Here is a 22,519-nt window from a genome sequence, read left to right on the forward strand (position 1 = left end):
CCGGCCGTGCTAACATCCTTTTTAAGCAAAGCCCTCCATCACGCTATGACTTCCGAATAGTCTCCACGTAAAAAGACTTCTCTAAGCTCGTATTTCTCATGTAGATCTGATTAGAAATGTTCCGTATTCGAGCGAATTGCATTATGTCCGGAAACGACAACGGGAAAATCATAAACAAAGCAGTTGTTTGCGTGACAGTGATACGTTTTCAAGTGTCAATGATTTTTCTGCGATGGATTATTAGGCTGCGCCTTCGGAAATTCAGTTTGTCATCTAAAGAAAAGCAGACTGGGGATAAAATTCTGTGTATTGTCCAAACAAAACTTCCTAAGAAAAGAAACAAACACATTCCTACTTTCGTTATCCCAATGTATGATAATGAAAGTCCAAGAGAGTCCAAACACAACACATTGTGTCTGTTGAGAATAAGCTACGACTTTTTGATAAATTCAAGAGGCGATAAATCTTTACATCCTGTCCGTCTGTATTCTCCCTCTCAAATCGCCATGTTGAATGATGACGGAAAAGGAGCGGCAACGTATGACCGGAAAGGCCAAGCGTGCACCAAATAAGGGCTCATTTTGAAATCAGGGTGTGTGTGGATTTTGGCACAGCTCTCCGTTCTCCTCTTATGAAAAACCTTAAAAATATCAGATTGCAAGCAAAAGTGATCACCCTCTTATGATAAGCCATAAGTCGGTTTTCTTTAACCCTTCCTACTCTAAAAGACTGTCTTGAAAATATCAGTTTTTCTTCTTTAAAAACGGTAGAAAGTTTCAAATGCTCACTGCAAAGATTTAAACGCTGAAACTAGAGGATGAATGTTTCGTTTTTTCGCCATTTGTAGCCAAGATTGATTAACAAATCGAATGCTCTATAGTAAGACACGTTAAAATTAAAACAACAAAAACAAATGGATTGAAAATTTATCTCTATCATGATATCGGTGGGCTGGGTTGGGATCAAAGGCTGACTTTACCAAAGCCGACCGTGAACTTCCTTTCAGCCGTATAAGGGAAGATGAAATTGAATTGTAAACAACACTTAGAAATAAAATTATGTGATTAAAAAAAAAGAACAGTATTTTGGGTATTGTACTTTATCCTTGAGAAGGTATATTAAAACTACCATTAACAAATCCAGTAAACGCCGCATCCGAATTCTAATTAGATCATCTACAGTGACGGGAAATATAATATTTAAGGTAAACGGCTCAGACTTGGCAAAGTATTCGACTTGTCGTTAAGATCATAATATTTGGTTTCATTCGCTTTGAGCACTGAATTGTGTCCAAAATAAGTAAAAAAAAAATCACAGAAGTTTAATTTGGAGCCAGGATAAAAATTAAAGGTCATTAATTAATTTAACTCTTGTACATTACTGAGAATAACGTTATAAAAATTAGTAACCCTCAAGCGTTGAATGACGTACACCCCTTTTCAACCACAAAATTTCAGTTAACAACAAAAGCAGCGCTCGGAAAGGAAAGCAAAGAGGGCCACCTTGAATCGAACGACCAAAATTTACTTCGCAACTACAAATGGCCGGCAGGAAATATTCTACAGGATGTTAACTCTCACGACACTAGAAGGTGCTTAAACATTACTTCCTCAATTTTAAGCTGAAACCGCCATGAGGTGCAAAGCTTTTTTTTTTTGCGCATCAAAAATAAAATTCTCTGCTCGAACGATGATTAAACCAAGGATGGGATGCGCTGTTTCGTTTCTAAGACGTTGCTGAAAGCATGGTTTTTCTGAATAGAAAAATACTAATTAATGCAACATGATATTTTGGACGCGTCTCTTTATGAATGAATGAAAAGAGGGATTCATATTTGTTAGAAATTAAAAGACGCGAAAAAATCTCGAGCTCCCTGTAATTTTAATTGTTATAGTTCATCAACCAAAAGGCAGTTGTAACAGACTGCAAGACACATGAGACTCTAGCGTTTTTTAGAAAAAAAAAGGAAAGTGTTCTTTCTTTCTAACTAATCAAATCACAGTTAGTAGGAGAACAAGATGCTCGCAATTTTTTCATGTTTGTCCTCGGTGATTCAAGGCCCTTCGAGTGAAGTTTTTCATAACTTGAAGGAAAACTTAACGGAAATACTTCTTTGAATTAAAACCAAAAAATCGTAAAGATATTTGAAATACGAGAGAGTTGTTCAATGCTGTAAGTCGTTTGGTTGGAGGAATAGCGGCCATGTGCGTTAGGTTTGTGCCTGTAAGTGACAACTGATTAGTACATCAGTCAAATTTATGTTTGTTTTTCTGATCAGGTTACTCGCGTATCACTTTTAATGCGTTTCCGAAATGGGACAGGCCATGTTAGATGACCATCCGATAATCATATTTATCGGCTGAGTTCGGAGGTCACTATGAAGGAGGTGCCTGTGAAGCTAGAAGATAAGATTACAAACGTTTTAGTTGTCGCAGTTTTATTCTTACATCTTACAACCTCTGAATAAGTACAAATACTCATCTTCAAAGTAAGGAAATGTTTCAGTCTGTAATCTCGTCACTTCCTAAGTTAAATAAAGCTAACCAAAGTTCGAGATAACTTTACGTAAAGTAACTTTCGATTGTGTGACTAGTTGCAAGACTTGTTGAGCAGTGACCTAAACTGTTAATTACCTATCATCGAGCTACCATTTCTATGACCTCTAACCGTTAATCAAGAGACATGAGGAAAACACCTACACCTACTGGTGTTTTTCCCTAAGAGCACAGGGCATGCAAACAGGATCACAATTTTCAGGACAGTGTATCCACAATTTAAACCCGGAACGACAAAAAATTGGCAGAGACCAAAGAAGAAAAGAAATACCCGGTCAAGACTAAAGAATCAATAGTTTACTTGGCCATAGTTGGTTTCAAAGAAATATCAGGATGAAGATATATAAACTACAGCAAAACAAAGAGAAATTAGTCGAATTTAAATGAGGATAAAAAGCTATTGATATTAATAAACACCTCGGTTTCACAATATACAATCCTTTCAGTGAGACGCACCTTCAACTGAAGGTAGAAATCAATTCAGATAAGATAGCTGTCGGCACATGGCGAAGCCGCACCAATCCTTTCCCTTTCGTGTTTATGGTTTCATTATCGTTACGACAGACTGTTGAAGACGTTATCTTATTATATCAAAATCGCTTTCCACCCACTTAAACAAACACTCCTTCAGACTCTGTTTTCCTCTTTCCTTCTGTCGGCAATCTTGCTGTTCTCACTTAGCTTTTTAGTTTAGAGATGTCTGTGTACGCATTTGCTCACCTGAGTTGAGTACTATTACTAGGTAGAAATTCATTGTCGTCATTCTTTTGTTTGATTAACTTCTAGAGGAATACTCACCTTTTTGTAAGAGATAGGTGATACCCGGAGTAACACAAACGAGTGGAAAACCGAAACAGAGACTTTTTATTTCAAGAGAATAGGAAGCGGTGCACATTTACGAGATTTCAAGTTCGAAGTTAAATATAGGGACTAGTTAGATAAAATATCTATCTTTATTATCCAACTACACTTCGTAGAGTACAAATAACGCCATAGACGAGTACAAATATCACGCGGTATTTGTACTCTAGAGTACCGGTTAAACAGGTTTTCTCGCATCGCGCAAGCGAAGAGTTGACTTGTTGTTACGAAAAAAGAAATGGCTGACAATTTGAATCATATTTCCGACAAAGAAAAGTCAGAATGGCTGGCAAATACACATCCAAGTTTATTAGATGAATCCAACGTATTAAAACAGCTAGACTACCTGGAAATTTCTTCATTTATTGAAGAAAATAGAAACAGCAACACGACAACGCTCCAATTCCGTTCCTCTTCGCATACTTCTGTCACGCACTCCCCGTAAATAAATATCCGCGAAATTCGCTAGCACTGAAATAACAGTTTGGCGTGTTGGATAATAAATAACTTATTAGCCGTTTTGTTGTATAGTATCGCTGAGTATTTTTACTCGTTATTTGTATTTTGACTCGCCCTACGGGCTCGTCAAAATACGGCACAACTCGTAAAAATACTCAGCGATACTACACAACAAAACGTCTACTAAAATATATAAATTGACATGCCTCCACGTACGGATTTCACGATACCAAGAAAACTGCGAACTATATACAATCTTCGCGTCACGTTCGTGTTGGTCTCAAGATCCCGAACTATCCGAACTGCACGGAGGACTCAGTGCAGCTAGGAATCAGTAAGTGGCTACTTTTCATTCATTATTAGGAATCTAAACTTCTTAATAGATAGTCGAGCATCCCCTTTAGATTGATTTTTTTATCAGGGCCTGTGTTGCAAACGTTGTGAAATTTAAGAAGCTAGGGACGCCTACTACCCTTATCTATCACCCGCTCACCCACTCGTCTGGTTGTGGACCACGTGGGCACATATCGGTCAACTCGCACATTCATTATTTCCGGCAGTGGTTTGAAAGTGAAATGTCGTTTAGTCCCAGCTGATGTGACTTTTGATTGTGAACTTATGAAAAGAACACAAGAAATTATCTCTTGAACAGTCATAATTTTGTTTTAAGAGAAAAATTGTCCCAACATTTCCCTTGTTTTGTTTCCAAACCCAAGGCTAAAAACTGATGGAGTCTGTGAGTAAAGATTTGGAAAATGTTTGGCACATGTTCATCTTCTACTTACGTGAATAATCTTTCCTGTTTATCCAATTTTGGCAAAAATATGCCACATGTCTCAGTGAAAGGAAGTTGTTAAATTCACTTCTTACCTAGGATTCTTTTTTCTTCATTAACTAGCCAGAGATTATACTGCGGATAGAATATCTACTGCATTTCCGCAGATAGTACATTTGACAGCCGAGTATAATTGTATCATAGCCTTAATGAAATTGAAAACATCTTAGTCAACTTGAATTATCGAGCAGACAGATAGCCTGACGGTGCACTATCCTTACATGAGGGGATTCAAGGGAACGAAATAATTTCGCTGAGATGCTTCATGTCACTTTTTGATGGCAAGTATCCATCCCTGTGGTTTCATAATGAGACAGATCGTCGACATTTCTGTGCCTGAGGTCGTTTTAACGGATGATGAAGGCTAGGTCATATTCGATATGAAAAATTTTGTTTATAAGACTTCTTACAAGTTCACGTTTAAGTATAGTTGTATATATCAGTCTGTACGTTAAATACTGAGATAAAATCCCAGTAACAATGAATAACGATGAATAAACAGTTCTCTTAATAAATTATTCTGTAAACCAATGCTCGCATCTCTGTCAACCATTTTCCTTCAACATTACAATGGACCTAAGAAGTCAAATTGAACCAAGTATCAACTGATACCAACTTCCAGTTTTTGTATAATAAGAAATAAAACATCGGATGAAACTAGAACACAGTACCTCATTGGTCATAACTTTCCGCATTAGATTGACAACATAGTCGCAAGAAACGAATACAGATGTGACAATAACAAAGCCATCAAGTACGGAAAATATCTAAATCTAAATGGACGACCAATGACGAGGTTGAAGCTCCTCCGAGACTCTAAGGGACCGTTCATTTTTTACGAGGTAGGGGGAGCTGGTGGGATTTTTTGAACTTTCATTAAAAAGTTGCATGACCCCCCCTCAGTCGTTTAATTTTTTTCCATAACCCCCCCAATTCAGGTAAATTTTTTTCGGTGTAAAACATATCCCATCTTAAGGCATTACTAAAATATTTTGCGTGACCCCCCCCCCCTTTTTGCCTTATTTTTTTTAGATGGCCCCCCTTTAAGGCCGTTTTTTTTTGGTGACCCCCCAAATCCCACCAGCCCCCCCCCACCTTGTAAAAAATGAACGGTCCCTAAAAGCAAGAGGTACCTTCTATAATTGAAATGCTTATGTAATTCGCCATTTAACTTCATTAATGTTGTAGTTCAAATTTCCGCCACAATCGTTAGTTTACAGCCTATGAGGTGGAGTTTGCTGTGCAGACCTGAGGTTTAAGATTGTCTCAGCAGTAAGTTTACATTATTAGTAATTTGGATATATCAACAAAGTTGAAGTGGTAAATTGGCCACCGTAATTAACGATTACAAAAGCTGACGTTTCGAGCGTTAGCCCTTCGTCGGAGCGAAGGGCTAACGCTCCGACGAAGGGCTAACGCTCGAAACGTCAGCTTTTGTAATCGTTACGGTGGCCAATTTACCACTTCAACTTTGTTGATATATCCAAATTACTTCGTTACTCCCACCGACGCAGCCCCAAACAGTTTCTTTCGAAACTATCAGCATTTATACATAATTAGTATACTGCGTCACGCTGGCAAGTTCTCGTGTTGCGGTGAGGCTGTGGGATGATGACGAAAGAAAAGTAATCTTGACAAAGTTACGCAACTTGGTCGAAAGAACAAATTGTGATGGCTGGAACAAATCCTTTGTGAACTAATCATAGTCTATAAGGTAAGACGGCACCTTCAGTGTAGGCTTATCCTGCTGTAGAGAGCATATCACGACTAGGATAGACAGGACACTAGATGAGACACATATAAATCAGTTGTTGCATAAAACCTCATCTTACAGTTGCCCTGTTCACCTATTGAAAAAACACAATTTATATCGTGGCCAAAAAGGTAGAAACTGAAGATGAGTGAAGTTGTACACTTTTCAATTCACGTCAGTTTTTCCAGGGAAATTTGGATTTCCCTTTCTGAATGTAGTTTCCTTACAAGTTCCTGATTCTTGGCAGCCACGATTGCAAAATAATAAAATATTTCCAGTTATAGCACAACATTTTTTAGTCATAGTACAGTAATTTCTTACTTCTCATTACTTTTTTCAAACTGCCTTAGTCCGCTGTAAAAAAAAAAAAAACCTTAAACTAAGGCGATTTACTGTTTTCTAAGGTAAAATAAAATTTCTATTTAAACTTGAGTCAAAGCGCAAGACTAAATAAAATCAGATTTTATTCCGTTGTTTTTGCTTTTCTTTTTTGAGATTATGCTGCAGCGACAAAATGAAAGAGTAATTTAAATTTATCAAAGGTACTATAGAGTTCTTCATTGTATCCTTGGCTGCTTTTTAAATGTGGACTAAGCTCTTCCAGCGAGGCATTTTGATATTGCGTAACCAGAATCCGATCCCTCATGCATAACAGTAACGGCCTGCGCATCCAACAAAAAGCCGGAAAAGAAGGTTCTGTTTTTAACTAGTCGTTACTCAAGAATTTCAAGGTCGAATCAATTTCTCCGAATTTCAGGAGGACCTAGATGCGTATTTCCTTCCGTTTTCCATAGAAAAATATTTTTCCCTTTCTATCGTGATAACAAATAACTTACAACATTTCAACAGGTAATCGTGACCAAGGAAAGTCCTTTCATTGGCGACTATGTTTTCTACAACAACCTACCAAGTAAGATTACTTTCGGCCATATAATCCGGCTGCACACATTTTTGAACATAGTCACAGAAAGTGCTGCATGAGACAAAAAGTTAGCAACTTCATTATTATGAGAACGGGACCAAGACTGATTACCCTGGCACCAGAGGTTTCTCTTTTTCTCTCCTTTTTCTCCCTGTTTACAATCCTTTCGAGCTGCTACGCAGCTCGGCCAATCTCCCTGCTTCGCAGCCCGAAAGGATTGTAAACAGGGAGAAAAAGAGAAACCTCTGGAGCCAGGGTAAAGACTGATCAAACAGGAAAGCGGATAATAGCAAAGAATAATCGAGCACACAACATTAATGTACGTCAATTCAAAATAATTTCTAAGAAGGAGAGGAAGTTATTTTTATTAACGGTAGTTGTCCTTGTGGCCTTGTGGCCTTGTACCCCAAATGTAAAATGCGGAACTTATAATTGACCGAGGTGACTCACACGCCTCTTCCGGTATTGAGACGCAACTAGAAACCACGATCCAGAAATTTCCCTCTCTAATTACCACCCACAGAGGGAAAACATTTGAATGAATAAACAAAACTTAAGTGTGGTTAATCTTCGGTCTACTGTAGCAAAAAATTTGAATATGGAAGGTGCTAAACAAGAACACTTCTCTATACAAACTCGTTAAATTAACCTGGGATCGTAGAGACGAGCATATGAACTCTATAGATGTGGCGTAGCACCGATACATAGCATTATATGTTGGCTAATAGACTGATAAATTTCAAAGTAATTTTACATTACACGAAGAAGTGTTTTATTTTTCGCTGACTTAAGTCCAAAATCATCGATGCTATAGTAAACGAGTCTAGCTTTGTATCGCCGATAAAGAACATTAATTCAAAATCAAAACAATGAGGAAAACGGATATCGATAATTGGGTATAAAAATAACATGTCACACGTACAGGCACACAAAGCTTTTTTTTGATATGAAAAAAGGGTAGGATTTATGAAAAATTACTGGTATTGTATGGCTTTTAAAAGGTCATTGAATGCTTTCTAATGCGGAACTGAAGACTGGTATGATTAACACGCCCTTTCCGGTAACTCACGCGCCCATTCCGGTAAATTAAATAGGGTTAGGTAAGACGTTATTAAGTTTATGGCTTGAAAGATTCTAAGTTCGTTGCTTCGCGCGCGGACCCTGGCAGCTTATTCCATAGGAAAGGAGCAGCTACCAGGAAAGCTCTGTCACCCAATGTTTTCTTAGTTTTCACACTTGGTCTTTCCAGCAAACGACCATTATTGTTGCGCCTCAAATGGTAGGACGAAGGCCGTTGAATACTAATTAAATCTGAAAGGTATTTAGGTGATAGGCTATGCAGAATTTTAAAAGGTTTCAAGAGTATCTTATAATGTATCCTGAAGCGCACTGGTAACCAATGTGGTTCAGCGAGTAGAGGTGTAATATGACAGAACTTGTGCGCACGACATACAAGTCTCACATTCGCATTCATAACACGTTGTAATTTCATAATTTGATATTCTGGGATTCCGTACAAAAGGCTATTACAGTAATCCAGTCTACTACTAATAAAAGCATGAACTAATTTCTCAGTAGATTCCCTGGAGAAATATTTCCTAATATGACGTATATTGAATTAGCATTAGCATTAGGACGTATATTCGAATTAGCAATGCAGACGAGGCAACATTATAAAAATATACTATTAGATAACAAATGCTTTGAGGAATTTTCTATAATTACTGTAAACTGCTTGTCTTTCAGGCCAGCTTGCTCCACACTTAAACCGTATAAAGTAATATTTTCCCTAAATTTAGCATTAGCATTAGGACGTATATTGAATTAGCATTCTCTTTTCACAGCAAAACCAAATAAACACAATTTCTTTCTTTTTTAATTGCAAAGAGATAAATGCAAAAATAGAGTGAGCACCAGTTTCTCAGAGGTAGGAAAAAGTGACTAGGGCATTTTTCCTGTCGCCTTGTCTTTACTAAGAAAGAGTCCTATAAATATTTTCTAAACTGCAAACGGCTTGGGAAACTTGCCAACTGCTTCCTTTCACTGCATCTTCACTACGAACTGCCAATCTTTTCTAAGCAAATCAAGGGGGAAAAAAGGCACTTCTTGTTATAAAGAGCATCTGTTATTATCACAGAACGCCGCAAAAGCTGTCTTTATCGCGAAATTAACCGCTCATTTTTCACACCAATCGGTGCTGATCCTCATTCACGGTGCCACCATAATCGGACTATAAATCAAAGCTGTCTATATCAGACTATAAAACAAAGAAGTCACTGGAAATTCCGCAATGGAATATAAATTTAGCAGTTCCCAGTTTTGTTCCTTTTCACGGAAAAAAAGATTCTTTATGCCAAACTGACATATCCAACGGTTTTATTTCTAATTGTACATACACGTACACGTTTTAACGAGAACTTCTGTACTCCTAGGTGTCACGTGTTTAAATAAAGGATTGATTGATAAAGGATTGATTGATTGATCCAATAATGTAATTAATTTACCGCAATCCCGTCAAATTTGAAAGGTGACGGAAAAGACCTTATCGTTAACAGACCCACGTATGGAAATGAACTTGACTGGTGAGTGAGAAATAAATATAGATTCAATACCAAATTTAAATAGACGAATGGATAAGATGACTACATAAAATTTCTTCCGCTCGAAAGCCAGCTTTCTATCAAGAATCAAAGAAAGTAAGCCCATGAGTTAAACCGCCACAAGAAAGATATTGTCACTCAGCAATTTCGTCCTGGCAACTGTGAGTAGAAATTTCTCAAATGTATTCCTTTGATGCGTATTTATAAAAAAATCTCCCTTATTTTCGTCTCATAAGTGGAATTGATGTAAAATTTAGGGAAAATATTACTTTATACGCTTTAAGTGTGGAGCAAGCTGGCCTGAAAGACAAGCAGTTTACAGTAATTATAAAAAATTTCTCAAAGCATTTGTTATCTAATAGTATATTTGATAATGTTGCCTCGTCTGCATTGCTAATCCGAATCCGATCCGCCAACTCGTCTCAAAATTGACGCATAATATATTTTCAAATTTCATTTAAAAAAACCGATTTCAGATCGTTATTTTACAGTGACTTTCATTACAAAGCTGCTACACTTTTTCTTCGGTGATAGTACATCATGTGCGCATCGATAAAGAATGATCTGTCACTATCGGTATATTCCTGGCTATGTTTGATCATCATTTCTGTTGATTCCTAACTGAAAATACACCATTACATTTCAATTTCCGTAACCAGTTTCAGTAGTGCAGAATACAAAAGCCCAGCAAAGATTCATCTTGCCAAAAAATAAGCTGGAAAAAATTTCCGAAAAGAGAACATCAACACACCACGACAGTGTTATATAAGTGCATTACACCGTTACAAACTGCGAAAATTAAGTGATGTGTATTTCTCTGATCATATAAAGCTACTGAATCAAATCCACGTTTATGTGATCCCGATCTCATATCAAATGTAATGCAACATTTATTGGCCGACATATTTCGGTCGTTAGACTGTTATTCACCGAAGGTTCGGTACATGCACAGTGCTAGTAAAGTTACTTATTGTGGGCGCCTGGAGTACATAATTGTCTTTGTCTGGTTTGTGACGTGGTTTTCTTTTTTCCTTTCGTAAAGTTTTTGCGTCCTTGTAGCTTTTGTCAATAAGTCTTATTGTGTGCTTCTTTTGTTTCATATGTTAATTTTTCTTTTGCATTTTGTATACTTTTTTTTGGATAATTATTTTTCGTTAGTTCAGGCTTATTTATGCGTTGGTTGAAGAGATAAGTATGTTTTACAATTACACATACACCAGGACTTGCGATGTGTCATACATCGCTCTCCAAACCTAAAACATGGCTAGTTTTAGTTTCTGACCACCGAAAACTGTGATCATTTGGCTTTTAAGTTAACATTCGGCGCAAAGATCTGAGCTTAATGTTCTCTTTAAATATCACGATTCCATAAAGCTGATTTTAGAGCCTTAATGGAAATACGAGGCGGATCTCACCTTTTCCTTTATTTACTGAACAAATGACGCCACTAACTTTTGCGATTTAGCATTTCTTTCAAATTAAATATTCTTGCCAAACACGAACAAATTCTCCTGGTTACACACAAATCATCGAATAACTCGCGGTTCGACAGATCTTAAATTTTTCGAGGTGATTCTACCTAATCGCAATATTTTCAATTCCATGTGGGATCCTATCTGTAAACACAGGCTACGGTTGGTCAGTGTCAGCTGGCTTGCCTATCGCCGACCACTTATTGTCAACCTCTAAGCTGTGAGTGAATCGGTAAATTTGAAAAAAATTCAAGGACATTCAAATAAACTGGTCTAAATGTCCCTTCAGGAACACGTATACCCTTAGAACTATCTACTCGAGAAATTTTACAATGCGGTATCCATAAATCACAGTAGCCTGTTGATTTTTGCCAGTTTCACCAGCTCAGACGGGAGAAAAGCATAGAGAAGATAATGAATCTCACTTTGTGGGGTTATTTTCGGTAAGTCCTTATGGTATTATGACAAATAATCGATATGCACTAATGGAATGGGATTCAGGATAAGTATAAACAACAGATGAAAAAGGCCGAAGCTCTATGGCGTTCTCATTATGCCGGGAGCGATACACTTTTAGGCTAAAAGCTACCGCTTTTTACAGCTGGTTTTACCTAGATACACCAAACTAAACGTAGCTGTGCTTTATTGTGGCTTGGATACCTTGTTTTGGAGTACACTCAACTAGAAAAAAACGCTGACACCTAAAAGCAATAGCATTGAACGACCTATTGGCTTTATGGGTACACAAGTACATGATAACCACAATTATAGTTGCACGCGGTAAATGATAGAAGCCATCCACACTTTCCTTACAGAAAACAGTTTTCATATACTTCGATTCCAGAATATGATGGAAAAAGTAAAGCATCGATTATGCAACACTTTGGACATTTCCCATAAAGCCGTTGGGTCTTATCCTTCATTGAATCTCAACAGTGTGAATCAAATTATTGTTATCTCGCGTTGGAAATCTTCGTTGTCCTGTTACATAACCTCGAGTCTGCAGAGTTTACCCCATAACGCGCGTCAGAACCTACAGCTCAACACTTAAGATTAGTGGACCTCGCTCTGATCAGTGAATCATGAATTTTGGGTACCGATCGTTTGTTTCTTTGTTTCTCTTGTTGCTCTTTTTGGGCGAGTACCCTGGGTGCCAAAGTGTTTTTATTTTTTAGCAGCGAAACCACTAACAGTGAGCGGCAAAGCCACGATCGTTGGCGAGCGAAGAAAAAAAAACAACGATCGCTGCTAAAGATTGCAGCCAGGGTATTGGGCGAGCAGGGTTTGGGGAAAGCGGAGGCGCCTGAGTCGCTTTTACTCTCCCACAGAGAGATTTCTTTCCTCTGTTCAGGAAATTCCGTTCGCCGAATAAAGAAAACCAAAAAAAATTACATTTTTCCTGCTGGTTATTGTCATGGCAAACAGCCAAACATGTTTGAATATAAGTTTAATTCTCTTTTGCTTATATATCGCAATAAAAGCCTTTCTTATGTCACTGTGATAAGGATTGCGAAGTTGTTACGATACAAAAAGAAATCGCACATGTATATGAGATAGTGAAAAATATACGTAAGTTAGTATAAGCTGTTGAAACTTGAAAAAAGCCCTGATTATCACGGCTCAAGGACCTCATATTTAATTTGCAAACAAGCAATTTGAGTTCTGCTAAACGATTTTTCCTAAAACTAAACTGATGCAGTATAAATATTTAATGATAAAACACATAACAATTCTGTCGAAATAGATACCACATCTAACCTGTTAACCATCGATTTTTTTATCAAGCGCACCTAGTTTTTATTCTTAAAGTTAGCTTGTGAGTTTTCTACAGGGACCATGAAGATACTCAGGAAAGCGGTTAGGAAATAAACATTAAATTTCCTCTGAGAAATACTGTGGCAACAACACTGTTTTGGTGACAGGTGAAACGCACGAATGTAGATATACTTTATTGATATTTTAGGAAAATACTTTTTCCTCTCGCCAAAGTGGACGGAACCAAATAATGTCTCATTGGAAAAATAGGTAAACAGAGTCTGTAGAATAATTAAAACACAAAAGTGTTTCGGAAACAGATTGCCATTGCTCAAACACAAAGTATCGTACAAAAAGTTGCCAAAAAGTAAAAATAAAACAAAATTCTACAGACTAGCAGACTGAGGAAAGATTTTACGTATCGAGACGTTTATCTAACTTAGTAACCATACAGAAGACGACTACAACTATGTTGGAAGGGGAAAATAAAGGAATGTATGGTTCGCATTTCAAAGGCGGATGCCAAACTGGTTATAGGCACTATAAAGCAGGGTAGTTTATGCAACATTTCTGAAAATGTTTTTCCTGAAAAAGACACCTTTCCTCGGCTTATCTAAGGGCATCAAAATGCATTTATTCATTTATCTGCATCTAGAATATAAACTAAATGATTTCTGGGAAAAGTAAACAGGGTACGCGCACATGCTGTATAGGCTATTCGACTTCGAAAAAAACCCACTTTGCACGAAACATAAAAGATTGAAAGAACCCAGCGTTCATAGCCGTTGAACTGTTCAGTCAAAAGTAATTTGTAAAATATTTATTAACTAAAGAGATTTTGAAAAATCCTACTGAATATTGTAAGGATTTAAGAAATTAAGATATCCTGATACACGCAGCTGCGAAGAAAGGAGGCGCACACTTATAATATACTTGGTGGTCGTCCAATTGCAAAGTCGCTGAAGGGTTTTACTGATCTATATCACTTAAAATAACTACTGCAAGTGAAACTTCCTTTAACCGGAATATGAAAACAAACAAGACATGAAAAAAACTTGTCGTGACTAAATTAGCAACAGTGTTTGGCTCTCCAAACTAACACCACCATAATTTAACAATTATAGATACATATGAGAGAAACGGCAGTTACCACTGCTAGGTGTGCCGGATCGAGTTGAAGGGATTGTAGGCGGCAGGGACCTGTTGTAGCCGGCTAAGTGGGCCTAAGTGAATACAAATTTATAATCGTTTTCCGCGTCTGGCAGATGTTTCGTTTCGTCACTCGTTTTGAACAACTTGAGACACGTTTTGGGAAAGCTTAAAAGTTGGTATAAGTTCTCAAAAGACCTCATGGCCGGTCAAAGTGGAAGTTATTTACCGTCTATCCATTTTCCAGTCAGTCAATCACTCTAAGAGATAGATGATAAGAAAACTGAGAAAAGAAAGCTGATAATCCACAAATTCAAATTAGAATTGTTAATTTAAAATAATCGTGCGGTTTCAGTTCACAGACATGAAAACGAACATCGCTCAATATTCATGACTCGCCTTTTCCGCGGCGTTCTCGTAAAGAAAACAGTTGTTGTGCGTAATATTACAATCGATCCTCTTAACAAACGGCCACCAAGAGTAAAAAGAAAGGTTTTGAAGACGCAGTCGTTCTAATAAGGTGGCGATGCTACTTCCTTTAGCGAAGGATACGATATTTTTATCACGAAGCGTTATGACACCATCTACATAATATAACACAATCAAAATATAAATATGTAAATAAGATAGAAACCAAAACTTGATGTTCAAGGATAAAAATGTGAACTATACAAAACTAGTAAACTATATATAAACACATTTTGATTTGTCTGATTGGGAGATTCGATACAATAATAACTGATAACCACCTTTTGTAAACAGCAATAATGTCAAGTACTTTAGAAGCCATTTTCGTTTTGGATGGGTAGCTGCAAATGGAGGTTTGACTTTACACAGTTCAAAGTGATCCTAGGAGAGGTTCGTTTCAATGCAGAATCATGCTGACCTATTTTGGAAAACAATTCAAGCAATGTCAAAATCATTAAAAAAGAAATTTAAAACAAAGGTGTTGGCGAGCTCTAGAATGGTACGGTTTTTAATTATTTCCCCCAGTCAGTAATGTTAGTATAACCCCACGTCAACAATGTTTTTATTAGCAGCAGTTTTTACTCAAAACTCTGCGGTAAATGATTGTTCTTCCACGTCATCCCAACAAAACGAAAACTCAACATTTTAACTGATTTCCGCGCACCAAATCCCATCAAGATAGATTTCAAAAGGTTAGATATCCACGTCTATATCTTCTTTTCTTCCAAAAGTAGAGTCTCCTTCACTATCTCTCCATCAATTCACATTCATGCATATTTGTTATTACAAAACGGATTCCCGCTTCGCGGTCATCCGATTTTGTCAACCTTTCTTATGATTGCAGATCCCACTGGATAGGAATCCACATTGTAGCATTACCACCAATAATTTCAGACCATACCACTACTCCGGAGTAAAGCATCTACGCTCAAGGTATCTTAGCTTATAACTTAACATTTTAACCTACGTAGTGAGCCATTTAAGACTGCCGGATGACATTTCACGAGTCAGAAGAAAGCTCTGTTTTGAAAGCATGCTCTAAAGTTAACGCTGCAAGCGCACACTTGGTATTGACAAACTGATGTAGATTCTTTCAATAAAACGATCAGGGTTGGCAAAAAAAAGTTGGGCAGAAAAGCTGGAAACGCAAAAAAAGATCCCATTAATTTCCACTCTTGATTTTCATGATGGTTTTTCGATTACTAAAATGGAAAAATCATGTATGAACTAGGAGAGATCGATCCACATCAGCATACAGAGACTTTCCACATCCAACTGCCATTTCATTAACATATCAAAAAGGATCAATAAGAGTCAATAAGCTCAAGACCTTATCCCTTTAAATTAAAATAACAAAGGATAAATGCGTTTGAAACGTAAAACACATAAAAAAGAACAATTTACACCTTTATCATTACCAGTGATACGTTCTGGATCCCAGCAACGCATTATCGCTGATTTTATTCCACTGAAAAGTGAACTACGCTAAGACAGTGACACACTCAACACATTTAAAGGCACCCTTCGTTTTCAGGTCAGTAAGCACGTTATAAATTTACCAGCGTTTACAGCTCATCATCATCGCTGCAAAGGTTTCTTTTTCCTTAGTAGTATCAGTCATGGTCATAGCAAGATATTCAATATAAACTATAATCCCTTGTGTTTGGAGACAAAACCAAGTCACAACAGAGAATAAAATTTTTTTCCATTTTTATACTATTTTGTGTAATTTCCATAATTTCTTCAATAAAGACGATGGACAATACCATCGTTAAAAGTTGATACTTTCCTAATCGAAATTACCACAGAAAAGACATGTATCGCATGCCTGCATTTCCAAATATCACTGAGTAGTCCGCTTGACAAAAAAGGCAAGTTGCCCGAATCCAGGACCATCCTTAAAGTGTCTATACGGCCAACAGGGTTGTTATAGTTTTGGTATGTATTTAACATGTAAAAAAGTATTCTTAAATAAAAATTGGATTCTGACGAATCTTCACCCTGAAGTCGAGCTTTAAACTTCCCGCTTTGGCCACGCCCATTGAAGGCGACCGTAAGTCGGGGCAAAAAATAGATTGGGTTCAGAATGGATCGTGACGTCAAGTCAGAACGGGTCAAATCCCGCCAGTGGTTCATTTCACTGTTTTTTTCAGCAAGGTAAAGAGTTTTCGGCGACATAAACATGCCCGATAGAGGTGTTGTAAAAGTACTGCGTTTATCAAGCAAAGTAACAACACGACGCTCGAGACGCTCCTGGAGTGACGTCACTCATCACCAATCTTCCCTTACGCGGTCAACCTTCATTGGGCGTGGCCGAAGCGGGAACTTTAAAGCTCGATTTTAGGGTGAAGAGGCGTCAGAATCAATTTTCTTTTTTTAGAATACTTTTTTACAGGTTAAAGAGAAACCAAAACAATAAAAACCCTGACACTTTAAAGCACCAGTAAAAAGCAACTAACCCAAAACTACTCTCTTACTCCTTAGACCAAACAACGCCCAATCCTCGGCCAACCTAGAAGCTTTTAGTTAAAAGCAACAACCTTTGAACTACATTACTGTACCGTTGCCTCACCAGGCGAAAAATCATGACTTTTTTTCGCTCAAAAATGACTTTAAAAGGAGAGCAAATGAACAATGTTCTGATGTCTTTCCAGTGAATGTCTCAGTGGTACGAAGTGATTTCATCTTTCACAATTTAGAGAAAACCCTAATCCCATCTGTGTAAAACTATCAAGAGATATTCAGTGCCAATTAATAATATTTGCTTGCACCAAAATATAGAGAAAATAATATCAGCGTCTTATATTTGCATTGAAGTTCAGTGAGCACAGTTCTAATGGAAAAAAAAACAGCATTGTTACATTACTACTTTCTCTGTGATCGCTACAACCGCCGCACTCTTTGAACAAAAGAGTACGTAAAAATTATTTTTGAGAAAAACAAAATTAAAAACGAGCACTTTTTGTCCTCAGTGACAGTAAGAGGAATCATAAATTAACATTTCAATTGTGTACAATATGTTCCATGCATTACTGTCCACCTTTTTATGTCGTTCATACAGCATCGCCACCTCAACACTAAATAAATAAATAAAATACTTTTCACTAACGAACCAGACTGTATCCTTAAAATGATCCGTACATTACGTGAGCCTACACCTTCCAACCAACCAGAGACGCGGTTGATAGAATCACAACCACTGAAGTACTAGACAGAGTGACTAAAGATCTGATTGCGTACCACAAGAAAACACAGACCCGTTTGTTATTTATCCGGGAAACACTTGAAAAAAGAGGAATCATTTCGAAAACACGAGCTCTTGCCACAAGCCTCTTTTTTAACTGTGCGCGGCAAAATCTTGATGAGTGTCCTCCACAGAGGTGCAAATTGTCACCTGCCTGGTTGCCTCCTTCTCTCATGAAAAGAAGATACTGCTATGCAAATATCCAGAACTTTAATTAATTATAATTCGTGATTACAGTGATAAGCTTCTAAAGAAAATGTGGTGCTGCGTTGGTAGGGGGGGGGGGGGGGGTATTACATGATAATTTGTTTTTAGTAACTGAGTTGATCATGTTAATTAGTCACCGTGAAGAGTTTCTGAAGCTGACGCCGACGAAGGGCTAACACCGGCGCTCGAAACGTCAGCTTCAGAAACTCTTTACAGTGGTCAGTTTACATTATCAACTCAGTTCATAAAACCAAATTATCTCATGGTTAAGTAAGGCCGACCTGTGGCAATTTCTCAGTAAGAGTTGCTTGTAGAACCAACAGAAAATCCAATACCAGCAAATTCTCTTTCCAGGCCTAAACAGATAGAAGTTCATTAGTACATCCTTTTGTCAAACTTGAAAGATCTCATTGTGAGCCGTCAATTCATCAAATCTAAACACTGGGTTATGAAAAAATCTTGGCCCTGATTCAATAAGCATGGGGTGGTCCTCGGAGAGCTTTCTGGCCAAAATTTGATTTATATTAAGTTCCCGACTTATACCCGAAGTATGCGGCTAAAACAGCAATAGTCCTAGTCTGGGTAAAGCGAGCAGAAAAGTTCTAACTATTGCCCCAAAACTTTTGAGCAAGTCATAAGTTCATACTAATGAATCGCTGGCTACGTACAAGTCCTCAAACCAGCTCAAATTTAATCGTTTTGGAAGGTTCCAAAGTAGAAACCTCATGGTAATCACCCTAACTGGTTGTTGCTTACAATGAAACGAGAAAAGCGACGAAAATGCGGCGAAAACAGAAGGTGAAATAATGTCATGAAAATAATTTCCATCCGACCTTTCATCTTTGCCTTTATTCAGTTTTGTAGATTAAAACGATTGTAAACACTCCACTCATACGACGAATTTTTCAAGTTATTTTAAAGGGACACTTGTAGATCAGAGTATACAGCTAAAATCGTCACTTTACCCCCCTCCCCTCATTCCCCGCACCGCCGTTTCACAAGTTTGTCGCAGCCAAGTATCATATCCTGCGTCAATTTTGCTCTTAAGATTTTCGAGAGCAATTACGGAAAATAAGATTTCATAGAAGTACCCAACTATAATTAAGGTACCATGAGAGAGTACAATGAAAAAGGCAAACAAAATGCCACCATTTTTCCTATTTATGTTTAACCTGATAAAATATTAAAGGAAAGATCTCACTTAACATTGGTTTATAATTGATATGTTGTCCAGGAGCGGCCAATTAGCATACAGCAATTAATAAATATTTGGGAAATAGTTTTTTACACTTTCCAAAGATGTGACTGCTATTATTTCACTAAAAGAGCATAAAGAATTGAAAATTAACTCGGAATTTCTATTCACCCCATCAGATCCGAGAAGCAAAACTTCAACAGAACGAAACCCAAGAAGAGATAAAGAAGCAGACCAGTGCGACAGTAATTTAAATTACACTTCACAAGACGGAATGGACGTTCATTCCCAAGTAGACTCGGCTGTAATCATAACCACCTTCGTTATCCTGTCCACAATTGGACTATTTATAATTGTTATCAACGGGTTCGTCGTTTATCTTGTGTGTACCAGACAATATCTGAAGACGGTGACCAACTTCTGCCTGGCAAGCCTAGCGATATCCGATATTTTAACGGGTTTGTATGCAATACCTCTTATTATCGCCTGTAGCATTCATTACAACTTTTATATCTGTGTGGCTATGGACTTGGGGCAAAGATTCCTCTCGATATCAACCGTGCTTCACCTACTCTTAATAACCTTGGAGAGATATTTTACAATAGTTTTCTCAGTCATGAGAACTACGTCAGTAATGTCCAGGAAAACCTGCGTAGTAACTCTATTGGTGGTCTGGTTAACCTCGCTCTGCGCCTCACTCTCACAGATCTCATTCATACCTGATCCAAAGCAAGCACCTGGTCAGAGCCAACTCGCGATCGCCTACGATTTCGTTTGCCTGGCAGTTCTAGCCGTTATTCCTCTTGTCATTATGGGAGTGGCATACTTCCACATATTCTACACCCAACGGAAACACTGCGAGCGAATAAAACGCGACGTGTCTCATATTTCTTCGCAGTGCACGCAACGCAATGCCAAAAAGGAACGGAAAGCACTGGTTATCTACAGCGCGATGATTTGCGTTTTCATCATAGGATGGTTCAACTACTTTTTCAATTCGTTGCAAGACGATTTAGGCAATAAGACAGGGATCCCATTATGGGCTGATGTAATTTTATTGATTTTGAGGTTTAGCACTGGTCTCCTAAACCCACTGCTGTATACCTTTCTCAAGCAGGATTTTCGGCGGGCCAGAAAATCTATTTGTGCTTCAAGAAAACGAACTTGGTCGTATCGTCGATCCACATTCACATCTTCGCTTTCCAACAGAAGGACGGGCCTTTCTACTAACTCATTTGCTGAGTCTCAACAAATGGCCTCTTCTCTTTAAAACGTGCGGATTAATGAAACATACTCTTGCGAATCAGCCGTTTCCTTTTACTCCCTACATAGTCTGCAACGGAGTGGGACTAAACGTAGTGATTTTTCAAGATACGCGATGAAGGAGAACAATTTAGGGGATAAGCCTCTGACATGAAGAAGTGTGCTCCAAATTGACATGACCCAGCCTAAGCCAAGCTCAAGACACGTGAAAGGGAGAGAAAAGGCGGACGCGCGAAAAATGGGGGAGGGGGGGGGAAGCAAGTACATCGTTCATTCGTTTCCACTTACTGTGAGCCTGGAACAGGCCAAAGCCGTTCCTAAATTTTTTTGGATAGCATGGGGGCAGCTGTACACAGCTTAAGGGTGACACAGATGCAGATTAGAGATTCAGCATCTTTTGTGGGCATTTTCGCAACAAAAAAAAAAAAATTGCAAGCGCGCTTGCATTTTAGCAATGGCAAGCACTAGGGTTAGTTTATGAAAGTGTTTACAATGCAGATGTTACAGACCAGGCTGACAGAATATTCTTGCAATTATTCTAAAATTTGAACCACAAATATGTAGAGTTAATTTACCTAATGAATCCAGAAAAAATCATTTCTTGTACATAATATAATTTCTGTTAAGTCATCAGACATGTATTTTGATGTCACCATATCTTACGGTGATCCTGCTGCTGTAAAACTGAAATTAAATTATTTAAATTAATCTAAATCTTTCATCAATTGTAAACAAATCATTGTTTGTATCTTCAACACTCCATTTGCAAAGTGAATTTATGGGAATAAAATTTTGATTCTGCAAAATTAAGCAAAGGAGGCTATGACTGATGTAGCCATAGAAGGTACTGGCCTTCTAATTCTCAATTTTTAATACAAAGTTCTTCCCAAGAGCTTCCATACCTTTCCTAGAAAAATTATTAAGGGAAATGTGTTAAATTGTGAGAGCACCTCAAATTCTAACTGTGATTAAGTTTGCTTTCAATTGTGAGTTGTTTGCTGAATATGGTTTGATATTGCAACTTACTTACATTATTTTAATGCATAAAATTCCTTTCTGATTGAAATCCCTTTCGAGAGTAAAGCGTTAAAGGCTCTTACCTTTGCACTTCCAAAGGACAAAAATGGATGCAAACACCAGAAATGCTTGAAAATAAATGCCTGAGTTCAAAATGATTTCAGGTCTAAATTAATTCAGGAGACAGTAGAGCAGATGGAACTTCAAACCAAACAAGTTTGATATATGATTTTCAAGTCTTCATTTTCAGCTGGATTATAAAATGTTCACAAAATATAACTAGCCATGTTACTCACACAAAAATACATAACATGGATGGAATTACCAGGCAAGTATATGTTGTGATTGGGATAAAGTTGACTCTTGACCTCAGGAAGTGCAACAGTAGAGAAATGCCTTGTTGGGTTACAGAAGGCCATCAGCTCAAAACCCATTTTGCAGACCCAAATTTCCTTGGTTCTATGCTTCAGTTTATGTGGAAGATACCCCAGACATTTCCAATCCCATGCTCCTTTCATTAAATATTTTTTAGCTATTTTCAATTGAGTGTCAAGAGTACATGGGATTGTATTTGCTTTATTTCACTCTGTAATTAGTCTCAATACCTCTTTTGATTGCCTAAGACAATCAGATGCTAAACAGCAATCAATGGTAACCAGTATTTTCCTAAGTTTTTGTAGTTAACCCACTTTTATGTCAAGTCCCCATTGGCTTACAATGACAACCTTTGTTACGACTGTGGCCCTGTTGTTTCATTGGGTTTG

At 37.7% G+C, this 22,519-nt stretch overlaps 1 protein-coding gene across 9 annotated transcripts; it reads left to right on the forward strand.

The window, feature by feature from the left end:
* Positions 1 to 3,740: 3,740 nt before the first annotated feature.
* Positions 3,741 to 21,149, forward strand: LOC111332738 (histamine H2 receptor-like). Of its 9 annotated transcripts, none has more exons than XM_088758095.1 (4): positions 5,790 to 5,982; positions 6,225 to 6,424; positions 15,674 to 15,762; positions 19,655 to 21,149. In XM_088758095.1, exon 4 carries the CDS (start codon positions 19,750 to 19,752, stop codon positions 20,743 to 20,745), a length of 996 nt encoding a protein of 331 aa, XP_088614221.1. In that variant the 5' UTR covers positions 5,790 to 5,982; positions 6,225 to 6,424; positions 15,674 to 15,762; positions 19,655 to 19,749; the 3' UTR covers positions 20,746 to 21,149. The 9 variants fall into 9 exon arrangements, with proteins under 9 accessions (XP_022793890.2, XP_088614221.1, XP_088614222.1 ...); XM_088758097.1 differs by lacking the exons at positions 5,790 to 5,982; positions 6,225 to 6,424 and adding exons at positions 7,296 to 7,373; positions 16,251 to 16,363 and having other exon boundaries at positions 17,314 to 21,149; XM_088758093.1 differs by lacking the exons at positions 5,790 to 5,982; positions 6,225 to 6,424 and adding exons at positions 9,938 to 10,146; positions 16,251 to 16,363 and having other exon boundaries at positions 17,314 to 21,149.
* Positions 21,150 to 22,519: the final 1,370 nt, after the last annotated feature.

This window comes from Stylophora pistillata, chromosome 4 (assembly GCF_964205215.1).
Source record: "Stylophora pistillata chromosome 4, jaStyPist1.2, whole genome shotgun sequence".
In the NCBI taxonomy this organism is placed as follows: Eukaryota; Metazoa; Cnidaria; class Anthozoa; order Scleractinia; family Pocilloporidae; genus Stylophora; species Stylophora pistillata.

Coding starts and splice junctions, on each gene's coding strand:
- LOC111332738 (XM_022938155.2), top strand. CDS start 19,750: ATGGACGTTCATTCCCAAGTAGACTCGGCTGTAATCATAACCACCTTC.